Here is a 19,787-nt window from a genome sequence, read left to right as displayed (position 1 = left end):
TCTGACTGCAAATTATTTGCATTTCTCCTACATGCAAAATGTACATAGTTTCTCCGGTCTCTCAAGATCCTCCCAAAGTCTCATGTCAGCAACCTTTAAGTCAGGAATCTGCAAACTTTTTCTATAAAGGATCAGTAAATATTTTTGCTGGCTTTAAGGTCTGTGTCAAAATTCTGCCACTGTAATGCAGAAGAAAATGGATATGGCTTTGTTGTACTACTCTACAAATCTAGAGGTAGTAAAATTTGGCCCACAAGCAATAAGTAGTTTGCTGATCCCGGCATTAAGGCATGAGGTCTGAAGTCCAGAATTTTGTCAGTCATCTAAATCAAATCCATGTGTGCACAAAACTACTCAGGTTTGTCTGCTCTTGCATCTGAAGACTGTGGAGTAGAGAAAAAGGTTATCTGTCCCCACATAACAACAGTGGTGTGACAAAGACAGAATTATAATAGGTATATCTCTCTCATTCAAAAGAGAGATTAAAAAGGGTGCCTGGCTAGCTCAGTCCATAGAGTATGCAACTCTTGATCTCAGGGTCATGAGTTTGAGCCTTACCTTGGGCATAGAATTTAATTTGAAAAGGTAAGGGACAAAAACAAGAGGTACCTAGCAGCAACTGGTTTAAAACAATTCAGAATTCTAGCAGAGACATGGTTTCAGTTCCTTTATCAGGGCCCAGTGCTATTCCAGAGTTCTCCATGGCTATTTTGTTTTACCCTTTGGCTCTTAGCTTCCTGCTTTGAGTCATTTTTTTTCTTTTATATTAAAAAAAAAGTGCTTGCATGGGTATTTCATATTTTACTGATGACATTCTGATTTAATCATTGACTTTGACCATTTCTCATTTAGAGAGTCTTTGCTCTCTAGTATCCTGGAAATGAGAATAACTGTATTTAGAACTCAGCAAGACCTGCTCCTTTATATTTTTTCAGTTATATTTAAAACCTGAATAGTTCTTTTTTTAAATTCATCTTACTCTTCCACACTTCATCATAGGCAGCTAAAGGAACCAATTAAGAAAGAAAGAAAGAAAGAAAGAAAGAAAGAAAGAAAGAAAGAAAGAAAGAAAGAAAGAAAGAAAGAAAGAAAACCAATTGCCATGGAAATCTCCATCCCCAAACAACATCCAGGTGCTCATCACAACAAATGCACTCCTTAATCCCCATTACCTATTTAACCCATTCCCCATTCCCATTGTACGGAAATGTTGAATCATTCTGTTGTATACCAGAATCTAATATTACACTGTGTATTAACTAACTGGAATTAAAACTAAACAAAAAAAAAATCTGTCACTAGATTCATGAGTTGATTAGGTACTCTTTCTATCTTTGATGGAACTAAACATGGACCCCTTTTCTTCTGTCTCCAGTAACAATTTCCATACTGTCTTTCAAACCATCATTAACAGGCTCCAGGAGGTCCTTTAAACCTCTGCCACACAGTCCACTTTCTTAGTGGGTATTAGGTTGGGTACATTGGAGGGAGTGATTTTCAGCCACCTTTAATCAACCCCAACTGTTTGTTTCTTTGAAGTTCTAGATGGCTATTTCAATGGAAATTTCATAGCAAAGATATATCCATAGCCATCATTAAGTTTTTTGTTGCTGATATTTAGACTATTAGAATACTTGAGTTATTTTCTTCGCCCATTCATTAAGAGGTGTGTGCGTATTATTAAATATTAATAAATATTTCTACATTATGCTAGATAAAATATATATAAAATATGTGGTAGATACTGATTAAATGTTTAACATGATTTTGAGATAATTTTATTTACAGTGGTAAGATTTATGTTTGGAAATGCTTAATTATCTCTTACTTTTTTGAAGGACCCATATTTACATTGTAGTTGGAAGGTATCTCTGTATTATTTGTTCTTTTTCTAGGAGTCTGAGTATGTTTCTGCTCATCTTCATGAATGGATAGATCTGATTTTTGGCTACAAACAGAGGGGGCCAGCTGCAGTGGAAGCACTCAATGTTTTCTATTACTGTAGTTATGAAGGTATAAGCCTATAAACTTTTTATCTTGCATTCCGTTGATAGAAAGTATCATTTAATAGATGTTCATATACGGTATTTTGGACATGAGAAAGACTACATTTAGAAATAGTTTTAATGATCTCTTCGATTTGAAATATTAAGAGATTGATGTGTTTTTTTTTAAGTAGTAGTTAAAAGTGTGTATGCAAATCTTCACTTTGCACAGTGAAGGAAATCGTCGACAAAACAAAAAGGCAACATACTCAATGGAGAAGATATTTGCAAGTGATATATTTAATATGCAAAATATATAAAGAATTTATACATCTCAACGCCAAAAATCAAATAATCAATTTAATTTAATTTAATTTTATTTTATTTTATTTATTTATTTATTTTTTAAGATTTTATTTATTTATTCATAGAGACACAGAGAGAGAGAGAGGCAGAGACACAGGCAGAGGGAGAAGCAGGCTCCATGCAGAGAGCCTGACGTGGGACTCGATCCAGGGTCTCCAGGATCATGCCCTGGGCTGCAGGCGGCGCTAAACCGCTGTGCCACCAGGGCTGCCCAAATAATCAATTTTAAAAATGGGCAGAGGACCTGAACATTTTTCCAAAGAAGACATACAGATGGCCAACAGACACATGAAAAGATACTCAGCATCACTTATCATCAGGGAAATGTAAATCAAAAGTACAGTGAGAAATCACCTTAAATCTGTCAGAGTAGCTAAAATAAAAAACCTAAGAACAAATGTTAGCAGGGATATGGAGAAAAAAGAACCCTTGTGCACTGTTAGGATTGCAAACTAGTGCAGCCATTGCAAGAAACAGTATGGAGGTTCTTCAGAAAATTAAAAGTAGAAGTATGCTATGATCCAGTAATAAGTAGCCAACATATGGAGGCAACCAGTGTCCACTGATAGATGAATGGATAAAGATGTGCGTGCACGCTCTCTCCTCCTCCCCTCTCTCTATATCTATCTATCTGTATGTATGTATGTATATATATACATATATATATAATATATACACACACACACACATTCACCATGGAACATTACTCAGCCATAAAAAAGAATGTGATCTTGCCATTTGTAACAACATAGATGGACAAGGGGTATAATGCTAAGAGAAATAAGTTAGAGAAAGAAAAATACCAGATGATTTCACTCAGATGTGGAATTTAAGAAACAAAACAAAACAAATGAGCAAAGGGGCAAAAAGAAAGACAAACCAGGAAACAGGCTCTTACCCATAGAGAACAAACTGATGGTTACCAGAGGAGAGGAGAGGAGAGGATGAGCTAAATAGATGATAGGAATTAAGGAGTACACTTCCCCTGATGAGGATGGGTGATGTATGGAATTGATGAATTATTATGTTGTACACCTGAAACTAATATTACACTGTATGTTAACTAACTGGAATTTAAATAAAACTTAAAGAAAAAAATAAATTAGAACTTAAGAATGATGTAAATAAGTTTTTAAAAAAATGAACAAAGGAGAAAGGAGACTGAAAGACTACTCTTAAATACGGAAAACAAACTGGTGGTTGCCAGAGGGGAGGTAGGTACAGGGAGGAGTGAAATAGATACAAAAAAACGTTATGTATGCAAATCTAATTATAAATGTCAGTTATTGGTGACATAAAAGGTTTTGCTTTCTAGCCCTAAGTGTCCTATTCAGTCAGTCCTGTTATAAGTATTCAGTGTTGAATTGTTAACAGACTTTAAAAGATCTTAAGTATTATAAATAACAAACTCTTCTAATGATAAAATAAGGTGACATCATTCTAATGTTTAGCTCAGGATCAAGAACATTTCTTGAAGGCTTTGGAAGCCTTAAGAAGTAGTTTTTTTCTTTTCTAATCCTTCAATAGTAAAGATGGTGAATAGTGTGAAGTTGGATGAATTTGAACGGAGTCCACATGCCTTTTGGTAAATAGACAAGCTTGTTTTTGCTTTGCCATATTCATTTGATAATAGAGAGGTAGTATGTTTGATGGTTATGAGCTTAGACTTTGAAATCAGACTTACCTAGTTTGGGTACTTACTAACCATATCAAGTACAGTTGGGTATAATCAGTTAACCAGAATATCATCTTTCCCAGTATTTGTTAGATAAGCAGTAACTTATAGAAGCATTTTGTGTGATTATTATACTTGTTTCAGTTTGATTATCATGAAGAAAATAAGTAGTTCTACTGTGAGGCAGTTTGCGGCTCAGTCAATTAAGCATCTGACTCTTGATTTTGTTTCAGACTCATGGGATTTTCCCTGAGTCGATCTCCATGACCAGCATGGAGTATACTTGTGTTTCTCCCTCTGTTCCTCCCCCTGCTTGTGTTCAAATGCACTCTGTGGCTCTCAAATAAATAAATTAAATCTTTTAAAAAATAAAAAAAGCCTCTCTTACAATATTCTTACAAAAATTAAGAAAAGAATGGTATTTTATTGAAAATATACTACTCAGTCTCCAGTATATTAATCAGTTGTGTGGCTTGCTGATTTGTTTCACTCCATAGTGAGTTGAGTGCTTCTCCTTGTTTTAGGAGCTGTGGATCTGGATGCCTTAACAGATGAGAAAGAAAGAAAAGCTTTAGAGGGGATGATTAATAATTTTGGGCAAACACCTTGTCAGCTGCTAAAGGTAAATCATTAAAGCTATTGATTACCAAAAATTTTTATTGATTACATATGATTACATTGCTGAATTTTAATGATTTAAAACTGTATCTCTCAGAATTATCTAGAATTTCAGAAAAATTATACTGTCACTTAAAAAGTAAATAGGTTTAAATGATTGTTCATTTTTTGAAATAACAAAATATTGTGGTCAAAATCCAGATATTCAATCAATAACTTCAGTCACAGAGAAGTTAATATTTACTCAGCCAATCACTTTATTTTGTTTAAACAACTAAAATGTGACTGGAACCAGGATTTGGATGCATGACTATCTAATTCAGAAGTATTTCTATCATGCCTTGTCTCCTCTGAATTAATAGCTATAATCTCATTTATTGAACTAGATCACTTTCTATGTTTTATAAGCTGTTACTTATATCCTAATTGTGACATTTTCTGCCCTAGTTGTATATTTGTGCATTTGTCTCTTTATTATAAATATATTACAGGCAAGCAGCCTTTTCTTAATCATTTTATATCATTCTTGCATGTAGTATATGTGCAGTAGATATTTGTGAATTGAAATCTCCACAGCTGTGGAGCAAAAGAGATACACAGCAAGACTGTATCTAAATTCTGGCTTATAAATCTGTTGTACTTTTCTTAATTCAGTTATCAGACTAAGGTTTATAATTGCTACTTTTCCTTAGCAGACTTTATTTGAAGCCTCCAACATTTATTTTTTTACAGAATAGTCATATTTAAAATCAATGCTTTATCCCTGTCTGCTGATGGAATGCAAAAGTAACAGAAAACTTCCCTGAGCTTTGAAATAGATCCTATAATATTTTTGCACTGGCTTACTTTTCTTTTTTTCATGAAAGTAGAGCTAATTAGTTTTTACCACCATAAAAAATAACAGAAAAATTAGCCATTGATTTTTCCTTAATTTTTTCTTTAAATTCATTTTAGTTAACGTACAGTGTATTATTAATTTCAGGGGTAGAATTTACCGAATTCTGTTGCATATACACCCAGTGTTCATTATGTCAATTGCCCTTTAATGCCCATCACCCAGTTACCCCACCTCCCCCCCAACTCCCCACCAGCATTCCTCAGTTTGTTTATGATTAAGAGTCTCTTATGGTTTGCCACCCACTCAGTTTTTATTTTCTTTTCCCTTTCTTTCCCCTATGTTCATCTGTTTTGTTTCTTAAATTCCACATTTGAGTGAAACGATAAGATATTTGTCTTTCTCTGACTTATATACTTTGCATAACAACCTCTAAGTTCCATCCATTCTCTCTCTGCCTGTATCTCTGCCTCTCTCTCTTTCTCTGTGTCTCTCATGAATAGATAAAATCTTAAAAAAAAAGTTCCATCCATGTTCTTACAAATGGCAAAATTTCATTCTTTTTGATGGCTGAATAATAGTCCTCTGTGTGTGTGTGTGTTTGTGTGTGCGTGTGTGCGCGCACACCACATCTTCTTTATCCATTCATCTGTCAGTGGACATCTGGGCTCTTTCCGTAGTCTGGTTATTGTGGACATTGCTGCTATAAACATCGGGGTGCACGTGCCCCTTCAGATCACTACATTTGTGTTTTTGCGGTCAATACCTAGTAGTACAATCGCTGCGTCATAGAATAGGTCTGTTTTCAACTTTTTGAGGAACCTCCATACTGTCTTCCAGAGGGACTGCACCATCTTCCATTCCCACCAACAGTGTAAGAGAGTTCCTCTTTCTCCACATCCTCACCAACATCTGTCATTTCCTGACTTGTTAATTTTGGCCATTCTGACTGGGGTGAGGTGGTATCTCATTGTGGTTTTGATTTGAATTCCCCTGATACTGAGTGACGTTGAGCACTTTTTTCATGTATCTGTTGGCCATTTGTACGTCTCCTTTGGAGAAAGGTCTGTTCATATCTTTTGGCCATTTATTGATTGGAATATTTGTTCTTTGGGTGTTGAGTTTGATAAGTTCTTGATAGATCTTGGATACTAGCCCTTTATCTGATGTGTCATTTGCAAATATCTTCTTCCATTCTGTCGGTTGTCTTTGTTTTTTTTCGACTGTTTCCTTGGCTGTGCAAAACCTTTTTATCTTGATGAAGTTCCAGTAGTTCGTTTTTGCCTGTTTCTCTTGGCTCTAGAGACGTGTCCAGCAAGAAGTTGGTGTGGCCGAGGTTAAAGAGGTTGTTGCCTGTGTTCTCCTATAGGATTTTTGATGGATTCCTGTCTCACATTTAGGTCGTTCATCTATTTTGAGTCTGTTTTTGTGTATGGTGTAAGAAAATCATCCAGTTTCATTCTTCTGCATGTGGCTGTCCAATTTACCCAACACCATTTGTTGAAGAGACTTTCTTTTTTCCGTTGGGTTTTCTTTCCTGCTTCATCAGATACTAGTTGACCATAGAGTTGAGGGTCCATTTCTGGGTTCTCTATTCTGTTCCCTTGATCTGTGTATTTATTTTTGTGCCAGTACCATACTGTCTGGATGATTACATCTTGGTAATAGAACTTGAAGTCCAGACTTGGGATGCCTCCAGCTTTGGTTTTCAACATTCCTTTAGCTATTCGGAGTCTTTTCTGGTTCCATACACATTTTAGAATTGTTTTTTCCAGCTCTGAAAAATGCTGATGGCATTTTGGTAGGGATTGTTGCATTGAACGTCTAGAGTGCTTTAAAGGGGTAGCATAGACATTTTAACAATATTTGTTCTTCCAATCCATGAGCATGGAATGTTTTTCCATTTCTTTGTGTTTCCCTAAATTTCTTTCATGAGGGTTCTATAATTTTCACGGTACAGATCTTTGCTGCTTTGGTTGGGTAATTCCTAGGTATCAATGGTTTTTGGTGCAGGTATAAATGGCATTGACGTCTTAATTTCTCTTTTTTTTTTTTTTTTTTGTCTCATTGTTAGTGTATAGAAATGCAGCAGACTTCTGTATGTTGATTTTACATCCTGCTACTTTGCTGAAGTCCTGTAGGTGTTCTAGCAATTTTGAGGTAGTCTTTGGGTTTTCCATATACAGTGGAAGAATGAGTTTGTCCTCAGCGAAGAGTGCAAGTTTGACTACTTTGCTGATTCAGATGCCTTTTATTTCTTTTTGTTGTCTGGTTGCTGAGGCTAGGACTTCTAGTACTATGTTGAACAACAGTGGTGAGAGTGGACATCCCTGACATGTTCCTGACCTTAGGGGAAAAGCTGAGTTTTTCCCCATTGAGAATGATATTCACTATAGGTTTTTCGTACATGGCTTTTATGATACTGAGATTTGTTTTCTCTATCCCTACACTGTGAAGAGTTTTAAGAAAGGGTGCTGTACTTTGTCAAATGCTTTTCCTGCATTTATTGAGAGAAACCTATGGTTCTTGTCCTTTCTTTTATTAATGTGCTGCATCACATTGGCTGATGTGCCAATGTTGAACCACTGTTGTAGCCCAGGAATAAATCCCACTTGGTCATGGTGAATAATCCTTTTATTTTTTTTTAATTTTATTTTTTGTGAATAATCCTTTTAATGTACTATTGGATTCTGTTGGCTAGTATCATGAATTTTTGCATCCATGTTCACCAGGGATATTGGTCTATAATTCTTTTTGGTGAGGTCTTTGTCTGGTTTGGGGATCAAGATAATGCTGGCCTCACAGAAACAGTTTGGAAGTTTTCCTTCCAGTCGTGTTTTCTGAAACAGCTTCAGAGGAATAGGTATTAATTCTTTAAATGTTTGATGGAATTCCCCTGGGAAGTCATCTGGCCCTTGATTGTTGGGAGATTATTGATTACTGCTGCAATTTCCTTGCTGGTTTGGGGTTACTTCTTTCTTTTCTTTTCTTTTCTTTTCTTTTCTTTTCTTTTCTTTTCTTTTCTTTTCTTTTCTTTTCTTTTCTTTTCTTTCTTTCTTTCTTTCTTTCTTTCTTTCTTTCTTTCTTTCTTTCTTTCTTTCTTTCTTTCTTTCTTCTTTCCTTTTCTTTTTCTTTCTTTTCCTTCCTTTCTTTCTTTCTTTCTTTCTTTCTTTCTTTCTTTCTTTCTTTCTTTCTTTCAGATTTTATTTATTTATTCATGAGAGACACAGAGAGAGAGAGGAAAGGCAGAGACATAGGCAGAGGGAGAAGCAGGCTCCATGCAGGGGAGCCTGATGCGGGACCTGATCCCAGGTCTCCAGGATCACCCCTAAGCTGAAAGCAGCCACTCAACCACTAAGCCAGCCAGGCATCCCTAGTTCATGCTTTCTATTTCCTCCTATTTCAGTTTTGGTAGTTCGTATGTTCCTAGGAATTTATCCAAATCTCAGATTGCCTAATTTGTTGGCATATATAGTTACTCATAATATTCTCTTATAATTGTTTGTATTTCTTTGATGTTGGTTGTGATCTCTCCTAATTCATTCATGATTTTTTTTTTTATTTGGGTCCTTTTTCTTTTCTTTTTGATAAGGCTGGCTAAGGGTTATCAATCTTATTAATTCTTTTAAAGAACGGGCTTCTAGTTCCATTGATCTGTTTCACCAAATTTTTTTTTATTTCTATATCATTGATTTCTGCTTTCATCTTTATATTTTTCTTCTTGTGCTGGATTTAGGCTTTATTTGCTCTTCTTTTTCCATCTTCTCTATGTGTAAGGTTAGGCTGTGTATTTGAGACTTTTCTTGCTTCTTAAAGAAGGCCTATTTTGGTATATTCTTTACTCTGGACCACTTTTGCTGTATCCCAAAGGTTTTGAAGTGTTGTGTTTTCACATTCGTTTCCATGAGTTTTTAAAATTCTTCTTTAATTTACTGGTGGACCCATTCATTCTTTCATAGGATGTTCTTTAACCTATTTGTATTTGTATTTGTATTTGTATTTGTAGTCCTTCCAAATTTTTTCTTGTGGTTGACTTCAAGCTTAATAGCTTTGTGTTCTGAAAATATGCATGGTATGATCTCAGTCTTTTTTGTACTAGTGGAGTCCTGATTTGTGAGCCAGTATGTGATCTATTCTGGAGAATGTTCTATGTGCACTTAAGAAGAATGTGTATTTTGCTGCTTTAGGTTGGAATGCTCTGGGGACACCTGGGTGTCTCAGTGGTTGAGCATCTGCCTTCGGCTCAGGTCATTGTCCCGGGGTCCTGGGATCGAGTTCCACATCAGGCTCCCCCCTTCTCCCTCTGCCTGTGTCCCTGCCCTTCTCTTTGTGTCTTTCATGAATAAATAAATAAAATGTTTTTTTTAAAAAAGGATGGAATGCTCTGTATGTATCTCTGAAGTCCCTCTGATCCAGTATGACATTCATACCCTTGTTTCCTTGTTGCTCTTCTGCTTAGATGATCTGTCCATTGCTGTGAGTGGGGGTGTTAAAACTCCCTACTGTTACTGTATTATTGACAGTGATTTCCTATAAGTTTGTTATTAATTGATTTATGTATTTGGCTGCTCCCATGTTAGGGGCATAGCTATTTATACATGTTAGATCTTCTTGTTGGATAGACTCCTTTATTATGATATAGTGTCCTTCTTCACTTCTTATTACAGTCTTTGGTTTAAAATCTAATTTGTCTGACATAGGATGGTTACCCCAGCTTTCTTTTGCTGTCCATTAGCATGACAAGTGGTTTTCCACTCCTTCATTTTCAATCTGGAGGTGTTTTTGGATCTGAAATGAGCCTCTTAAGCACCATATTGATTGATCTTGTTTTTTATCCATTCTGATACCCTTTGTCTTTTGATTAGAGCATTTAGCCCATTTACAGCAAGTCACTATTAAAAGATATTAATTTAGTGCCATTGCATTACCTGTAAAGTCACTGTTCCTGTAGATTTTCTCTATTCCTTTCTGGTGTTTGTTACTTTTGGTCTTTCTGCTTAAAGAGCCCCATTTAATCTGAGTTGGTTTAGTGTTCACAAATTCCATTAGTTTTTGTTTGTCTTGCAAACTCTATCTCTCCTTCTATTCTGAATGACAGCAATGCTGGATAAAGTATTCTTGGCTGCATATTTTTCCTCTTTGGCTTGTTGAATATATCAGACCAGTCCTTTCTCACAGGCCAGGTCTCTGGAAAGGTCTGTTGCGAGCCTTAATGTGTCTACCCTTATAGGTTAAGGGCCTCTTGTTCTGAGCTGCTTTCAGGATTTTTTCTTTATTGTTGTAATTTGTAAGTTTCACTATAATATATCATGATGTTGATGTATTTTTGTGATTTCTGTGCCTCTTGAATTTGAATGCCTGTTTCCTTCTTCAGATTAGGGAAGTTCTCAGCTCTAATTTGTTCAAATAAACCTTCTGTCCCTTTTTTTCCATTCTTCTTCTGGAATTTCTATAATACAGATATTATTTTATTTTTTTGGAATCACTGAGTTCCCTAAGTCTACCTTTGTTATCTAATAGTTTTCTTTCCCTCTTCTTTTCAGCTTCATTATTTTCTATAATTTTATATTCTGTATCATTGATTCTCTCTTCTGCTCTGTCATTCTTGGTTTTTTTTTTAAGATTTTTTCATTTATTCATGAGAGACAGAGCAAAAGAGAGAGAGAGAGAGAGAGGGAGAAGCAGGCTCCATGCAGGGAGCCCATTGCTGGACTTGATCCTGGGACTTCAGATCACTCCCTGGGCTAAAGGCAGGCACTAAACCGCTGAGCCACCCAGGAATCCTCCTGTTGTTTATATGGCATCCACTTGGGTCTGTATCTCAGCTATCACATTAATTTTGGCCTGACTACATTTTAGTTCTTTTATCATTATACTATAGTAAGGGATTCTCTTGTGTCTTCTATGCTTTTTTCAAGTCCAGTTAGTATCTTTAAAATTGTTGTTTTAAATTCTAGTTCATATATCTATCTTATACCTATAGTGAATATACCTGGTTGTGAGTATGACTTCTTTTTCTTTCTTTTGGAGTGAATTTCTCTGTCTTGTCATTTTGTCCAGAAAAGAAAGGAAGGAAGAAAAAAAACAACAATAACAACGACAACAGAAAGAACAGAAAAAAACTAAATCCTGGGTGTGTTTTAGTTTTAGTCTGCTTATTTAAAGAAACTATGTACCAAAATAAAGCAAAGCAAAACAAAAAAAATATATGTATACGAAAAAAAATATGTATACATAAATATAATGAAAGGGAAGTAGAGATAAAACATATGTATAGAATACTAAAATAAAAATTTAAAAAGAATTAAAGTAACTGGAAAAAATAAAATTACTGAAAAAATAATAAGGACTAAAGAATAAAAATACAAAGAATGCTAGGTACTGTTTTCCCCTACAGCTGAAGTTCTTCAGTCGTCTTTGATCAGTAGACTTGGTGCAAGCAAGTTGTTTGTGCTGGTGTTCTGAGAGAGTGGCCCCCTTGTTCTGATTCTTGGGTGGGCTTGTCCTAGTACAAATGAGCCTCTATTGCACAGGGGAGCAGGTTTTGGTGTAAGTGACTCCAGGCTCCACTGGGTGGCGCTCTTTTGCTCCCTGAAGACTCACCGTGATTGGGCAGGAAGAATATGGTGGTGCCCTGCTCTCTAGCCGCAGAATTGAAAATTATACCTTCCTATTCTTCAGTAAGGCCTCACAGAAAGCAATCTATCATTTTTGTCTCTCCCTTTGTTATCAGAAATCTCTGTGTTCACCCTCCTTACGCCCAGCCTTCTTTATCTCAGGCACGTGATTGAGTTTCAAAACTCCAAAGTTTAGGGACTCCCACAGCCAGAATCTGTGCTGATCCCTCCCAGGATGGTCTTGCCATCCTTGTGCCTTTTATGGGACCTGTCCCAGGAAAGCAGTCACTTGGTAATGCAGTGGCTCAGTTTATAGCAACATAGAGCAGAAAGCCGGCACTTAGACTTGCTGTTGTCTGCTGGCTTCTGCACTCCTATACCTGGGAGCTGTGCTGCACTTAGGCACCACTCATTCTTCTTGTGACCCCAGGGATCCTCAGGCCACGCCGTCACACCTGGGATTCTGTCCTACTTCACCACCTGAACACCTTTAATTTAAGCCAGGAACATCCCCTGCTGTAGCAGTCTTCTGTACTTTCTGATTTTGCATTCAGCTGCTTAGAATACTTTGCAGTAGCCTCCTTAAGCAGGCTCCTTTCCCACCACTGTATCCTCAGTTCTATCACACTGGATTCAAGTCTCTGCACCTACTACCTTCCAAACAATGGTTGCTTTTCTACTTGTGGACTTGTACCGTTTGTTTTCTCAGACCTCCACTTGATTTCTTGGTTGCTCAGAATGATATGATACCTATCTAGCTGAATGATATAATAACTGTGTAGTTGTATTGAGGGAGGAGACAAATCTAGGGTCCCCCTACCCCTCTGCCATCTTAATTCCCAGTGAGACTTTGATTAAAAATAAAGTGAGTAATACTTACATGGATTGAAAGCTAAATATTGAAGTACTATGGCTGTCATATATTCTGTAATCTAATTTGTGATGGAGGTAGAAAAATCTTCTTTAGATGGAATTCTGTTTTGCATTTTAATTATGCCTTTTGCATGTTAATTTGATTTGCTATTGTTATTTGTAAAGGTAACACTGTTCTATGTTGCTGACACTTTTAAAGTTAGGGAAAAATTTATTTGAAAACAAATGCAGCAATATTTATAATTTGATTCTGATAGTATTGACATTTGATCTTATTTCAGGAAATAAGGATTCACCTGTATAAATTTTGACTTTTGAATGATTCATTTAATTTTACCAAATATTTATTAAGCCTCTATCATACTTAATATACTATCCTAGGTATTGAAAATTCAAAAATGAATAGGACTTGTTTTCTGATTTTAAGATACTTTTTGCCTAACGGTGCGGGTGCCTGGCTAGGTCAGTCAGTGGAGTGTACAACTCTTGATTCAGGGGTGTGAGTTCAAGTCCTACACTGGTGTAGAGATTACTTTAAAAAAAAATCTTAAATAAAAAGGATACTCATTGCCTCGTTGGACAAGATGGACCACAAACAACTACGTACTACAATAGAGAGAAATAAGTACTAAAAATTACTAAACAAAGCAATGTGCTGGTGAAAATAATAAAAGAGTAATTAATCCTGGCTTAGAAATTCAAGACAGATGTCAGTAAGAAAAACTTTAAAGTAGAAGTAGGGTTTCTCTAGAAATGAATAGGGGTAAGAACTGCTGAGGGAGTAATCTGAGCAATGGCCTAGAATTGTCAACAGTTGCATGGTATGTAATCCATTGTATCTAGAGCCCAGTATGTATGAAGGAATACAGTGAGAGATGTCTTAATATAGTTATAGAATTATTTTTTCTTAAAATTTATTTGAAGGAACCACATCCTCCTAGATTGTCAGCAGAAGAAGCAGTGCAAAGGCAGACCAAAACGGACACTTCAACCTTAAACCTATTTCAACACCTCTCTGAACTCAAGTCATTTTTTATAGAGGTAATATCCAATTTGGTAATATCAAAGCATTGTGTATTCTATACACCTATCTGTGTTCCTTTTATTCTCTAAAGTGCGGGGTGGGGGGTCATAATATTTAATCCAAAATAGTAGACAACGTTTCAATAATATGCTTAGATTTTTGAAACAATCGTGTTGGAAGATTTTGCTTGCTGGCTGAGTGGTAGTCAACTATTTCTCTTGGATTTCTTCTGTTTCACATTTTCCTGATAAGGAAGAATAAATTATTTGATTTAAATTGCTTTTTATGACAGCTAAAATGATATGTGGAGGGAGTTAAAATAACTCGTAATTATAGTGTCTGCTCATTTATAAGATACTGCTCAATAAGTCAGATTGTTAATTGCTAATATCAGAAAGAATAATCAAGTAAAACAAGATAGTTAATGCTATAATTGAAAGAGTACTTTAAATTCAAATGTTTACATATTGAATTAATTTGGTTCAGAAGGTGAATATGAAATGCATTTATATCAATGAATTTGGTTAAGACAGATAATATTCTTGTCAAGAAGAAAAAGTGATGATAAAAAGTTATTAAGAATAATTTGGAAGGACGCCTGGGTGGCTCAGCGATTGAGCATCTGCCTTTGGCCCAGGGCATGATCCCGGGTACAGGGATCGAGTCCCACATAGAGCTCCCTGTGGGGTGCCTTCTTCTCCCTCTGCCTGTGTCTCTGCTTCTCTGTGTCTCTCATGAATAAATAAATAAAATCTTTAAAAAAAAAAAGTGAATAATTTGGAAATGTGTGGAACAAGCAGTAACTCTCATGCAATACAATAGATGTTAATAAATTTGTCTTAAAGGGCTAGATAGTAAATATTTTGGACTTTGTAGTCAAAAGGCAGAATTACAAATGTTATATAGATGCATATATAACCACTTAAAATATAACCATTTAAAATATAAAATCCATTCTTAGCTTACCCACAGCCTCTAAAATAGGTGGTAGGCTGGACTTTGTACCACAGGCCAACTTTGCCAATTTCTGCATTAGAGCATCATTATAATGTGTTTCTTAGGTTCAGTATCATAGGAATTTTTTTTCATCATGACACAGGGTAGCTACCCCAGGATGAGTATTTGGAGCAGGATAAAGAACACAATAGATACCTTGGGTACTATTAATAATGTGTTGATCCTTTTTCATCATCATAAGAGAAGATACTTACCCACTCATTCATATGAAGAGAGAAAGCCTTTCTGTAGGTTATCTCTTCTTAGGTAAAATGGTGAAGAAAACAGAAGTAGCAGTAAAAGCAAGGGCCTAATAAATGAATTTCTTCAAACACCATGTTCATTTATGCTTGTTCAAATGTAGGTTGTTCTTCTCTTGATTCACAGAGTGAAAAGATAGGCACTAACTTTATATGGTTTATAATACATTATTTAATTCATATAAGGATCTTAGAACCTGGCAAATAGCCCAATAATGTTAGGTTATAATTTACCTAATAAATGTTAGGTATAATTTATGAACATATTGTTACATCAAAAAACTTAGTTCAAATCACTCTTCTCTTTCATGTTGTAATAAGATAATGAAGGTATTTTCTGAGGACTGTATTTTCTGGTCCTGTCATTTTAGCATTCCAGGATTGCATCAGTTAATGGAATAGATCTGCAAAAGGAAACTCAAAAGGAAATTCTATAAAAATATAACCAGTTGTTGTATTTGACTTACTTGAACAATATACTCTTATGTGGTCTATATTTTCTAATTTATATTCGTGTCAGTATGGCGTGGGAAAAGGAAAGATCCTAAATCATGGCTATTTTAAGTGGTTGACACCGCTTGGAATCTGCATTTCTGTTTTACTGCAGAGTAGTAGAATACAAGAAAATGATGGGTTTTAGGAATTTCAAGTATGCCACCCAAACATGATACAGTTCTTTTCCTACATTTTTTAACCTAACATTTTCTTAACTTTTTTTAAAAGTATATTTGACACATACTGTTACATTAGTTTCAAATGTACACCATAGTGATTCTTCTCCTTTTCTATACTTTGATTAAATGAAATATTTTGGTAGAGTACAATGCTGTATTATAGGGTTCATTCACATTCAAAGAAATAGAAGTTTGCAATAACTTAATAAAGATAAGCAGAACCAGCCACTAAGCCTTTGTCTTTTATTTTATAGGGAATTAGTGATGGTGTTCCACTGATAAAGGCCATTGTCCCTAAAAATCAGTCTCGTTCTTTTATGTCTCAAGGCAGTCCTGAGTTACTGGTAAGTCGATTTATAGTTTTTCCACACTGCTATATCTGTATACATTACAACTTACAAAAACAAGAAAATAAATTTTTTGAAGACTTCTTAAAAAATAATAAAGAAGATTTTTTATGGAATTACCTTGATCAAATATAAAAATGTATTTTAAAGGGGCTCCTTGGTGATGCAGTCAGTTAAACATTCAACTCTTGGTTCTGTATCAGATCATGATCTCAGGGTTGTGAGATGGAACCCAGCAGCATAGGGCTCCACACTCAGCATGGAGTCTGCTTGAGATCCTCTCTCTCTCTCTTTCTCTCTCTCTCTTTCTCTCTCCCCCTCTCCCCTGCTTCCCCCCCCCCTTGCATTTCATGCTCATGTTTTCTTTCTCTAAAAATAAATAAATCTTTTTTTTTTTAAAAAGATGTATCTTCCAGCTATACAGCTTTTATTTCAAGTACTTAACTGTAATTTTTTTTTTCTTTCATAAATGTGTCTCAATTTATTATTTGCTTTTGGTCAGTTTTTAGAACCAGAAATTGTTTTCATTTTTTTAAGTTTTCATTTTAAGTTTTAAATTCCAGTTAGTTAACATACAGTGCAATATTAGTTTCAGGAGCACAATATAGTGATTCAGCACTTTCTTACATCACTCAGTGCTCATTACAAAAGGTGTATTCCTTAATCCCCATTACCTATTAAACCCATCTCCCCACCCACCTCCCTTCTGGTAACCATCAGTTTGTTATCTATAATTAAGAGTCTGTTTATTGCTTTGCCTACCTCTCTCTTTATCCCTTTGCTCATTTGTTTCTTAAATTCCACATGTGAGTGAAATCATATGATTTTTGTTTTTCTTTTACTTATTTTGCTTAACATAATACTCTGTAGCTCCATCCATGTCATTGCAAACAGCAAGATTTTATTCTTTTTTATAGCTAATATTCCATTTTATACACATACACACAACATACCCCACATCTTCTTGACCCATTCATCAATTGATGGACGCTTGTTTTCTAAATTTGCTATTGTTGTAATGCTGCTATAAACATCAGGGTACATGTATCCCTTTAAATTAGTGCTTGTTATTGCTCTGTTCAAATTTTGTATTTCTTTCTATTTCAGCTTTGGCAATTTGTGTTTCTAGGAGTTTATCTGTTTCTTCCAGGTTGTGCAATTTGTTGGCATATAGTTTTTCATAATATTCTCTTATAGTTATTTGTATTTCTGTGGTGTTGGTAGTTATTTCTCCTCTCAAATTTGTGATTTTATTTATTTGGGTCCTTTTCTCTCTCTTTTTTTAAAGATTTATTTATTTTAGAGAGAACAAGCAAGGGGGGGATAGAGGAAGAGGGAGAGAATCTCCAGCTGACTGTCCACTGAGTGGGGGTCCTGATTGGGGCTGGATTTCACCACCCTGAGATCATGGCCTGAGCCGAAATCAAGAGTTGGAGATTAAACTGATTGAGCCACCAGGCACCCATCCTTTTGATTTAGTCTGGCTAGAGGTGTTGTATTGGTTGTATTATTTTTTTCATATATCCAGCTCCTGGTTTCATTGATCTGTTCTTATTTTTTTAGTTTATCATTTATTTCTGCTTTAATCTCTTATTTCATTCCTTCTGCTCACTTTAGGCTTCTTCGTTGTCTTCTTTCTAGCTCCTTTAGGTATAAGGTTAGATTGAGATTCTCCTTGCTTCTTGAGGTGAACCTCTATTGGCTGTGTGCTTCCCTCTTAGTACCATTTTTGCTGCATCCTAAAAGTTTTAGACCATTATGTTTTCATTTTCAGTTGTTTCCATGTATTTTATTTCTTCCTTTATTTTCTGGTTGACCCATTCATTGTTTAGGAGCATGCTACTTAATCTTTAGTATTTGTGGTCTTTCCAGATTTTTTTTTCTTGAAGTTGACTTCTAGTTTCATAGCCTTGTTCAGGTAGTTAACTGCAATTCTGAAGTTTATTTGGAATAATAAATATTGTGAAAATACCAGAAAATGTTGTATAAGAAAAATAGGATATAGCATCAGCTATTACAATATAGCATAAGCCAGTAAAAGAATGAAAATGAGAAATAATACAGAACTGATTAAGGTATACACGCATGACATAGTGAGTACTTTACTTGAATTTTATAATTTAATCTACCTAACGGTCCTGTGAGATAGGCACTATTATTATTTCCCTTCTACAGATAAGAACTTAAAATTCAGAAGCAATTTGCTCAAAGTCATAGAGCTAGCAAGTAAGAGATGTGGGACTCAGGCACATGGACCAAACCTAGGTTTGTCTTATTCTCATTTTGTCATGCACAAATTATAAGAATAGAGTATAGCACAGGGAACAGTAAAGATTATTTTTCTAATTATGCATATTGTATATTTACTTAGAAAAAAAGGTCTAGAAAGATATACTTTTTAAAAGTGCCTTTCAATGGTAGAATTCTTGTGACTTTCACCTTCAATACTTGTATCTCTTTATTTCTTTTTTGGTAATCTGTTTTATAATCAATAAGGGGGGAAAACTTTTCATTTAAATTTTTATTTTTATTTTTTTATTTTTTTTATGTGTACATAATCATTTATTGCAGCATTGTTTATAACACTAAAAATTTGAGAAACAATGAATCCATTCCACAGTAGCTTGTTAAATAAGTTACAGTGCATCCATCCATTTAGTGTTTAGTCATTAAAAATGCTTGAGAAGGAAAGGTCATGTTATTGACTTAAAATAACCAGATACACAACCATGTATCTGCGTTGGATGGATCTCTCTTCTCTTTCACATATACACACAGATACATACACAGATACACATAAATGTTTTGAGTCATATAAAAAGCATGTTTGGAAGAATCTTCAATATGTTGAAAAGAGTAGTAATATTTAAAGATGTAATTTCAAGTGATTTTCAACATTTTTCTGCTTAATTTGAATATTATTTTCTAAATGAGCTCACTTCATTTTGATGATCCCAATAAAAAGGTTTAATTATTTAGAGGTAGAATAGAAGATTCAGCAGAAGACCAATTAGATAGTATCTGACTTGGGGAAAAATGCAAAAAAAAAAGCAGACAAATTAACATCTTAAAATAGTAATAAACTGAAGGAATCCTTATAGTTCAGAGTGACCCATATTTTAAAATAAAAGTGCATCCAAAGACCCCTAAATATGGAAAATATCAATAATAAAAATTTGAAATATATGAGGAAAGAGGATATAAGGGCAGGAAACCAGAATGCTATTTCAATTTACAAATAAGAAAGTACTTAGGAAAGATACATACAGAATATAAGTAATTTCCAATGTATATGGTTTAGCTCAGAAATCCAAAAAAGATATTTAGCTTTGAGTAATGCCTAGTAGTATCAAAGTATTCTTGCTCAGAAATCTAGAATTAATGGCTTTTTCTTCATTTTTAAAATCCTTCACTATATCACATCTTTATTTGAAAATTCTTTAGGACTTAACACCTCACTTTCATTTCCAAGTGATAGATTCAATATTTATGTTTACACCTACCTTTGAAGGTGCTC

General features: G+C 34.9%; 1 protein-coding gene across 11 annotated transcripts in view; it reads left to right on the top strand.

The window, feature by feature from the left end:
* Nucleotides 1–19,787, top strand: part of NBEAL1 (neurobeachin like 1) — a 178,064-nt gene that overhangs the window by 137,094 nt on the left and 21,183 nt on the right. For 10 of the 11 annotated variants that reach the window (XM_077885015.1, XM_077885017.1, XM_077885014.1 and 7 more), the window contains 4 exons: nt 1,896–2,013; nt 4,551–4,648; nt 13,894–14,010; nt 16,178–16,267. In XM_077885015.1, coding sequence (XP_077741141.1) covers nt 1,896–2,013; nt 4,551–4,648; nt 13,894–14,010; nt 16,178–16,267 — 423 coding nt within the window. Of the gene's footprint in view, nt 1–999; nt 1,134–1,895; nt 2,014–4,550; nt 4,649–13,893; nt 14,011–16,177; nt 16,268–19,787 lie in introns of those variants that run through there. The other variant, XR_013372903.1, reaches the window with a different exon arrangement.

Source organism: Canis aureus, chromosome 36 (genome assembly GCF_053574225.1).
Source record: "Canis aureus isolate CA01 chromosome 36, VMU_Caureus_v.1.0, whole genome shotgun sequence".
Lineage (NCBI taxonomy): Eukaryota > Metazoa > Chordata > Mammalia > Carnivora > Canidae > Canis > Canis aureus.
Note: the sequence above shows the minus strand (reverse complement) of the source record. Positions and strands in the feature narration are given on the sequence as shown.